The sequence below is a fragment of the Vollenhovia emeryi genome, unplaced genomic scaffold (genome assembly GCF_000949405.1).
Source record: "Vollenhovia emeryi isolate VEMERY1.0 unplaced genomic scaffold, V.emery_V1.0 DF939379.1, whole genome shotgun sequence".
Taxonomy (NCBI): Eukaryota; Metazoa; Arthropoda; class Insecta; order Hymenoptera; family Formicidae; genus Vollenhovia; species Vollenhovia emeryi.
This window is the reverse complement of record NW_011966987.1, coordinates 58,410-67,240: the sequence shown is the minus strand read 5'-3', so window position 1 is coordinate 67,240 and position 8,831 is coordinate 58,410. Positions and strand designations below refer to the sequence as shown.

Sequence of the window (8,831 nt, the reverse complement as noted above, 5' to 3'; positions counted from 1 at the left end):
GAGAGAGAGAGAGAAAGAGAGAGAGAGAGAAGATAAAAGTGTTTTTTCTAATAAAAGATATCCAAATAATTAAATTATATACTTCTTGATTGGATGACGCGTATACTTGGCGTTTCTTTTACCTTTTTTTTCATTAAAAGAACGTTTTAAAAACGCTCGAACTGGAATATTATATTTCGAAGTTATAATTAAAAAAATATTAATATTTCAAGGGCCAACGAAGTACAATTGGCTCCACTGCGACCGATGACATTTGGCAATGTTACAACGGAAAGCGCGATAAATAAGTATTGACGCGCGGGCACTCTCGGGAGTTATTAAGGCGCGTTGTCAACGTGCGTTATCTCCCAATTAGACGATTCTTCGCGAAAGGATGTTATCTTAATTTCCATAAAGTGGCTGACTGTTCTTAATTTTCATAAAACGGAAACGCCTGACACGAAAAATTCCTCGAGCGAGCGATTGGCGAACAATATTTCGGTTATCAATCTCAATTATTCGAACGTTTCCTATCAAAGGGAAGATATTGATTTCGCACCTCTCGGGAGCGAACCTCTTCGGGTATATCGTCGTTTCTTCGACGACTTTCCAAGAGTTTTGCTCTCGAGAGCGAGGATGTTTTCTAACATGAAAGAGAGGATGTAAACGGTGTCAGTGTTCCGATTCTAAGACGTTATTGTAAACGATCTACCTAGCGGTATCCTGCCATGCCATTTTTCTCTCTTACACGAATTAAAACGAATTTAGAACGGGAGCAGATTTTTTTATCTCAACCATTAACTTCGACAAATGAATTTCGGTAGTTCCGCCGAAATCTCTTCCCTTTCTTATCCGTCAATTTCCCGTCGCGACAAGAACGAGCGTAGAATCCGAGTAGCTAATCGTTGACAAATCGTCGACTGAAGAACCGACGATTCTGTAACAGACACGACTGTTGTTTTTTCCGCAATCGCGTACGAGACAATCCTAATCTCCGCGGATCTCGCGTGTCGGTATCAATTATCGCTCGGCGCGAGAAATAAAATACAACAGAAAAATTACTCGAACGACCCGTGGACGTGGACAAAAAGCAAATCGGCGATTGTGAGTCCCGACGTCCCCGGTTCCGCGGACGGAAACTCCCTAACCTGACCACCATTTTGGGTTCCTGGCATTGTTTACCGATGCAAGCGTGCCGCGCGTCGTCACGGCCGCGAAGTGCAGCGAGGAGAGTAGGTTCGTACAATACGTTCGCACAGGAGCGAGTCCAGGAGGTTTCCGCACGCGGTGGGGGGCGAAAACGCGACGCGGCGCGGCGCGGCGCGGCGGGGAAGCTCGCGGGGTGGGTGGACGGGAGGGGGGCGACTGTGTGGTGGCGCGAGGGCGCAGGGCGCCCGCCGGATGTGGCACGACCCTGGGCACGTCTCCTACGCGAGCGTGTCACAAGCGTGCTACTGGCGCGTGCCGCGCCGAGGAGAAGCGCACGGGATGCAGCCGACTTGGACAGAGCGGCCGCCGATGCGGCTCGTGTTCGCGCTCTTTTCTTCCGCCGCTCGCACACACGCACACACGCACGCACGCACGCACACACGCACACACGCATGCATACACGCGCGCGCACGCACACACACACACATACACACACCCGCGCCACGGCCGCGACGGCCAACTGGTCGGAGCTCCCGCCATTTCTGCGCGACGGCCGCGACGGCGACGTGCGCCCGTCGAACAGCTGCCGCGACCGTGGCTCGTCGTGCCCCCCGGACGGAGGCCGGGACGGCCGCCGCAACGCACGCGACACACGCACTTCGGCTCGCGCGCCGGATCGCCGCGCGCGCTTATTTAAATTCGTACTGACCGTTCGTTCGGCGCGCCGGCGAACACCTGCGGTGGCACACGCGGCTCCCAACGTCGCCCGCGATACGTCGGCGCTGCTCGTGCGTGAGCCGACGGGCCGGTCGCACGCACTCGGTGTTTGTTTCAGCCGCGACGCGACGTCACCGATCCGCACCTCTCACCACCGTCGGCGAGACACTGCCAAGATGGCGGCCGCCGTCACGTGACCCGCGACGTTTTCGTGACGTTCGCGGATGTTAAAGGGCCGGGGAGCCGGCCAGTCGCGCTCGCCGCGCGCCGTCACGTGACCGCGCGCACGTGCACGTCCAATGGGAGAGGTGCTGCCCTAAAAATAAGGGCGAACTGCGGTCAAAATGGCGTAGACGGGGGTGGACGCGGCGCGCGGTCGCCCTTTTCAACGTCGAACCGACACGGCGATTCGTACGCGGGAAATTGCACGGGGTTTGTGAAGAGATGGAGATCGGCCGATTTGTTTTTTCTTTTTTACGGGACTAGCCGCGCGCGATCTTTTTCGCTTGCAAAACGTTTTTGCGAGCGTGATTCTGTTAAGCGCCGCATTCGTAACTTCGATTTTAATGATATTCTCTGACCTAATTGCATCACATGCATACGTTTCGATTATCGAGCATATCTGCGAAATGTAATTATGCGTACGAAGCAAAAAGTATCCTCTTTAGCAAACAGACTTGTACTATTTATATCTCGGTTGAAATATTGTTGCGAGAGAGAATTGAGGACTTTTCTTAAAAATGTTATCCGTCATATTTGTACACGAATGAAAGGTTAAACTCGCTTTTTCCAACAATATTTTTATTAAATATCTTTGTCACTCGGTTCTTTCTCTCCGGCATTGGCAATAATTTTTTAATCAAATGGAAACGCGAACGCCAAATCGTTTCTTAGATCCGAGCAGGACGAAGGTAGCCCACTAATTTTAAATTTAATATGTGAATTCATATTCCGGTTTTTAGATAGTTTTTTAATTGGTAAAATAATTCATGTAAATTTTTTACACACGTATTTCGATACAATGCACATTACTATTTACAAAAACATTTAGGCCCGGTCTACAATGAGTCGTTAGTCGTTAGTCAAAGTCGCAACTATATGTTGATCCTTTTCCTTTCTGGGTGGAAGAAAAAGGACTGACATATAGTTCCGACTTCTGACTAACGACTAACAACTCATTGTAGACCGGGCCTTAAGCATACAAGGTGTCAGATTCGTTAGTAACCAAACCAAATAATTATGGCAGATCGGGTCAAGCTGAAAGAGGAAACGAACAATTATTTTGCGCGCCTACTGAGTCCGGATTCTTGCTTCTCAGATGTTTCCTTCACAAATTTTGCAAAATGGTACACGCTTTTTCTTCTCTGCCATAACTTTTGGTTAGATGACGAAGTGACCGATTGACGAATGTAACACCCTGTGTACAGTGTTGAAAAAATTTGCTGCCCAAATTTCTAGGAGTGGCAGAAGAGGCGAAAACAAATGTTCTTTCTCAAACAGCCATGGATCTGAAATAACTAAACTAATATGGAGCAAATAACTCGCTGTGATTACAACATGGAGCACTACACGAGCATTTTGTAGAGCGCATCGTAAATGTTTCTCTAAAGGAGAATGTCCTGATTATGCAATTCACCGTTAATTAGGAGACCAGTTCATCGACGGCAACCAGACCTAATGTTAGTTTCGGATCTATGATCTATTTAACAAAAAAAAAACGTCCGCTTAACAGGCTCTCCTACCGAGAAACTCCGCGTGATCAGCATTGGCTACAGCATTCGGGGAAAGAAGGAAATGCCGGATTTAAAGAAGTCGCATAAGAGGCCGCCGATCGCCTTTGGTAACGTGAAGAGGATGCAAGTTAATCTCTGTCAGCAGCAACGGGCGAAACGCAGGAAACGCAGAACGCGGGACTTCGAGGAAAATCGAAGGGTGGACTCGCCAGGCTCCGCGATATCACAGAATGTTGTTACAGAAACCCGCAAAAAGGGGAGTTATCAGATTGGAGAGCCGAGCGGAAGAGCAAAAAGGAGAAGCAGAAATCGCAAGAAAAGCTGCCATTCGTCGTTGGAATAGTACGTCATAATTTTTATTCTCCGATATCGAAAGTCGCGCCTGTAAATAAGAAGAAAACGATCCAAGAGCAAACAAATTCTAAAGTCACAAAGAGAATTACAAAAGTCACGGGAAAGCGTTTGCAAACTAAGGCGGCAAACGCTGCAACGAAACTAAAACCGCTTGCGATTTCGACTGAAAAAAAAATCTACGACAGAAATCTCCTCCGACAACAAAGTCGAATCTGGCGTCGTTAAACGAAAATCGTTTGCACCACTTAATCATAGATTTGATCCGCCTGCTGGATTGCCTCAGATATTTTGATCTAGAGAAGCGTGCAAAAATAGCCCCTTTCTAAAAATATTTTCGCACGCGATAAATTAACGGAGACCGCTGTCCAGCAGCCAGTTCGTTCCTATGTTTCTATAGAGGCGAGCACCTAAAAAAACTCCATCATCAGGACTTTCTTTACCTACATTTATCGAAATAGAAAAAGGAAAGACTAATTATGAACTTACGATGAAACAGATCGAGAATTCTGGTACACCAATAAAAAAGAAATATGTCGAAACTCTCTTACCACTCCTAGAAGTTTGGGCATCAAATTTTTGAACAACCTGCAGACGGTGCTGTCCGGCAAGAGACACAAATTGACGCAGCGTAACAGAATAGTTTCATCCTCATTTAATAATGGTCAAGAACGAAGATGGAACGATTCACCGTGTTACACAGTGTCGCCTGTGTACATTGTTGGAAAGCACCCTTATTATATTTGTCATATGACAAATTTTTTAAGTGTGTTGATTGGCTGCAGGATAGCAAAATTCTCGAGTATCTAGAAATTTTCTATTCAGCAACCAATTAACACGCTTGAAACATTTGTACGACAAATGTAATATCAGGCTTAGGCTGGTATTACGTTTGTCATACGACAAATTTTTTAAGCGCGTCGATTGGCTAAAGGATAGAAAATTTCTAGATAATCAAGGGGCTCGATCATACATTTTTTCCTTTAGCGTGAACTCATAAAAAGTGAAATAAATTCTTCCATGAAAATTTTTACTTTTCACAAGTAAATTTTTCACGCTAGAGGAAAAGATTCATGATCGAGCCCCAGAATTTTTCTATCCTGCAGCCAATCAACACGCCTGGAAAATTTGTTGTACCATAAATGTATTACCAGCCTAATATGTACAGTCATCGGCAATGAATCGTTTCGCAAGAGGGTAAGTGATTTGTTTCTCCACTCTAGCAAATCGATGAATTATCAACGAGTGGGGGAACAATTCCTCTCTTGCAAAACGATTCATTGCCGGTCGGTGTACACTCAAACGAGAATTCACATTCTGCGTTATCCATTGTCGTCGTCGTCATTAGCATCGAAGGACAGGACGGCTTTTTGCTTTTCTTTCTTCGCTTTCTTCCTCATAGGTTTATCGGCAGCGATGGTGTCAGAATCTGTTACTACTGCTTTAGTCTTGCGAAATACAATCTTCTTAGATAGATCAGCTGGGGCATTGTTTTCTTCTGCAATTAATAATTCTGATAGATTAACGCTGAAAATCACACGGTTACACGATGTGTTTTGTTACAAATTCTGCTTGTTTCTGTACCTTTTTCCCTTTGTTTGTTAAAGGCGTCTGCTTCCTCCGCTGTTAAATCACCAGAATTTAACACGACAACAACAGGCTGTTCATCAACCAGCTCTTCCCTTTCTTCGTCAGACACCTCTGGTAGGGATTGCCTCTAATTCAATGAATCACTTGAATATATTTCTGTTCTGCTTTCAATATTATTAATAATCGAAAGGAGAGTTTGCTTATTGTCACCAGTAATGATTAAAAATTGAGACGAGAAACTTATAGTCAACCCAACTGACTAATTATTTAATCAGTTTATTACACAACGTTTCGACCCTATTCTTTTGGGTCCTTTTCGAGTGATACTGCAAATCAACAACAACGCAGTTATGAAATAATGTAGGTTAATAAGTAAAAAGGATTTAGTTAATAGTTAAATGTTAAGTAACGCACCTAAGTCAGTCATCATCGTCAAATAAGACAGAGTCGAGTTCTGTCAATCTGTCAATCCTTTGATATAGGTAGTAAATTGGGGCCAAAAAACCGAAGTCATCTACCGTATTAATTGCACCGACTGTGAAGCCTCTTACATTGGACAAACCGAACGACACCTTCTGACCAGAATTAAAGAACATAAAAATTACATAAAAAAAAGACGAAAGCTGCCACTCCGTGGTCAGCAAACACCGTGCATCACATGATCACGAGTTCAACTGGTCGGAACTAAGAATTTTACATAGCGAGCGTCTCAGGAGAAAAAGAGAAATCGTCGAAATGTTTTTCATCAAGAAGACCGATAACACACTAAGTTTACAAACAGACACCGAGAACCTAAATGTAACATATGACTGTGTAATCAAAACTGTTTAGTCCGCAATATCACCTTGTATTGTTCTTAAGACATGACAAGTCAGTTCGAGCCCAGCTATATAAATTCTTGAAGTTTGGGGGGTAGTTATACTTAACAAAGGAGCGTCAATTATAAAATGCTTAGAATTTGAAACTTTTCCTAGAATATTATTTAAAACTTACATATTAATATTATCAATTTTATATAGTAAACCCATAAAGTGAGAGAGTGAGAGAGAGAGAAATAATTTTCAAAGAACAAGATTTATTATAATTCTTTTCTTATTCTATCTCATTCTATGTTCAAAAAGTGTGTACCTATAATATAAGTACGCATTTTTATATCCTCCGACAAGACCTGGGATATTAAAGGAACACTATCACAGTGCTCACACATATACATATATTTTATAACTCGACTGTCTTATTTGACGACGATGACTGACTTAGGTGCGTTACTTAACTTTTAACTATTAACTAAACCCTTTTTACTTATTAACCTACATTATTTCATAACTGCGTTGTTGCTGATTTGCAGTATCACTCGAAAAAGGACCCAAACGAATAGGGTCGAAACGTTGCGTAATAAACTGATAAAATAATTAGCCAGTTGAGTTGACTATAAGTTTCCCGTCTCAATTATATTAATTAACAATGAATCGCACAAAGGATGAACATCGTTAAATTCGGAGCAAGTAAAACTTACAGACGCCTTACCTTCGTGTCGACAGTGGGGCCTTCTTTGTACCCAATTTGTTCCTTCAGCTCTCGTAGAAACTTCGGTTCATCCGGTTTGATATACGATATGTTGTGCTTTTTCCGTGACATAATTTCTCTCTTAATTTGACTTCTAATTATGGTGCCCGGCTCCTGATAAATGGTAGCCGACACGGCCACGACGAACCAATAGACGTTTAATTGGTGACATACAAAGCGAGGGCCCCGACTATCGGGTCTCGCGCGGGATGATGAAACCCCGCAGGAACAAAAATTTTTCTTCTAGGTTAGAAGACGTGTTGTACACTCGATGAATGGAACTCTCTTAATTTGACGCCCGCGCCCCGCCATCGGCCACAGGACTATTTGAAAAACGCTAACCTGTCGCAGACTGTCAACAGAATAGAACCACAGTATAACCAGTATGCCCACTCGCTCTTTTGTTTCACGTTCGCGCCGATCCGTACTGCGCATCCGACATGTTTTAGTTATGACCAATCATAGGATTTTTGTACGTGTGTTAAGCCTATCACACAATGCCAGGCAACAGGCAATAGGAATAGGGAATAGAATTTTTGACGCGTTGGATTCGTCGGAAATTTTCTTCCAACCAATCCAACGCGTTAATTCTATTCCCTGTTCCTGTTGCCTGGCATTGTGTGATAGGCTGATGGCAGACAACTATCCGTAAGCGCTTAAGACTGACGTAGCCGTAAACTTAAGGTAAGGCAGAGAAAAACATAAGCCGTAGAACACGTGTTCCTTACGGCTTATGTTTTTCTCTGCCTTACCTTAAGTTTACGGCTACGTCAGTCTTAAGCGCTTACGGATAGTTGTCTGCCATCAGCCATAGGCTTTAGTGCAAAGCATAGCATATAGCATGATGTAAAAAGAAAGGTGTATCATTGCGCATAGCGGCGGCGGCACGATGAGCGAGCCAATGAAATTTGGGTCCAAATGCACATAGCTACTGCAAGAAAGGTGTATCATTGCGCATAGCGGCGGCGCACGATGAGCGAGCCAATGAAATTTGGGTCCAAATGCACATGACTACTGCGCATACACGATGTTGTTACACCTTTCTTTTTACATCATGGCATATAGGTTGCGGTCAAGCTGCCGCTACGAACGCTTCGAAGCGTTTCTCTTCTCCCTCCATCTTTACCGAAAGAGAGGAGAAGAAGAATACTTGGAAGCATTTGAAGCGACGGTTTGACCGCAGCCATAAAAGATAGACTGCTTATGAGGTAGTGGGGGATGTCCTGAGGGAAAAGAACAACACCAATTTATTTGGGTATCTATCTTCTTCTAGTGTACGTGATCACGTGGGCGTGAACACGTGATCGCCTTCAGTTCACATCACTGATCTATATTATAACTGGATAGTGGATGCCCCCTTTCTAGCGCAAATTTTCTGTCCCCACTTGAACAGCGCCATGTTGGAGAAAGTGTGCCATTTTCGGGCATCATCGGTAGCTGTCGTAAATCGTCGTGCGCGCAGTCGTATATATATATCGTTTTTCAAGTAGGAGGGAGTCGTTAGGTTAGGTTAGGTATGACAACGGTCTTCTTCCTGTTTTGTTTGGCAAGCGTACGAACGACAACTTCTAACCGAACGCCATGAAGAATAGAGATAAGGAGGCTCAACTAATGCTTTCGAGAATGAGACCAAAACCCGGTTTCTGTGGTAGTTCAAAATATGTACACCGGCGGCGCTACGGTAGACAAACTATTGCTAAACAGAAGTCGGGAGGGGATAAATCATGGTACACTAATATATACACT

The 8,831-nt window shown here is 44.1% G+C and overlaps 2 protein-coding genes across 3 annotated transcripts in view; both read right to left on the bottom strand.

Moving 5' to 3' along the window:
* The window catches only part of LOC105558122, a 25,415-nt gene extending 23,377 nt beyond the window's left edge, over positions 1-2,038 (bottom strand). Inside the window, exon 1 of one of the 2 annotated variants that reach the window (XM_012005644.1) lies at positions 1,838-2,038. The gene's annotated coding sequence lies outside the window, so the exon portion shown is untranslated. The remainder of the gene's footprint in view (positions 1-1,837) is intronic. The other variant, XM_012005647.1, reaches the window with a different exon arrangement.
* Positions 2,039-4,633: 2,595 nt separating this feature from the next.
* Positions 4,634-7,499, bottom strand: LOC105558121 (uncharacterized protein KIAA1143 homolog). Its single transcript, XM_012005643.1, has 4 exons — positions 7,047-7,499; positions 5,514-5,646; positions 5,049-5,427; positions 4,634-4,708 (listed from the first exon to the last, which is right to left on the bottom strand). Exons 1-3 carry the CDS (start codon positions 7,155-7,157, stop codon positions 5,252-5,254), a joined length of 420 nt encoding a protein of 139 aa, XP_011861033.1. The 5' UTR covers positions 7,158-7,499; the 3' UTR covers positions 4,634-4,708; positions 5,049-5,251.
* Positions 7,500-8,831: the final 1,332 nt, after the last annotated feature.

What these genes read in the sequence shown, in the direction of transcription:
- LOC105558121 (XM_012005643.1), bottom strand. Translation starts at nt 7,157, where the DNA reads ATGTCACGGAAAAAGCACAACATATCGTATATCAAACCGGATGAACCG. An exon ending in GCCCCACTGTCGACACGAAG is followed by an intron (nt 5,647 to 7,046) that starts GTAAGGCGTCTG and finishes TCATTGAATTAG; the next exon opens with AGGCAATCCCTACCAGAGGT. An exon ending in TAACAAACAAAGGGAAAAAG is followed by an intron (nt 5,428 to 5,513) that starts GTACAGAAACAA and finishes TATTAATTGCAG; the next exon opens with AAGAAAACAATGCCCCAGCT.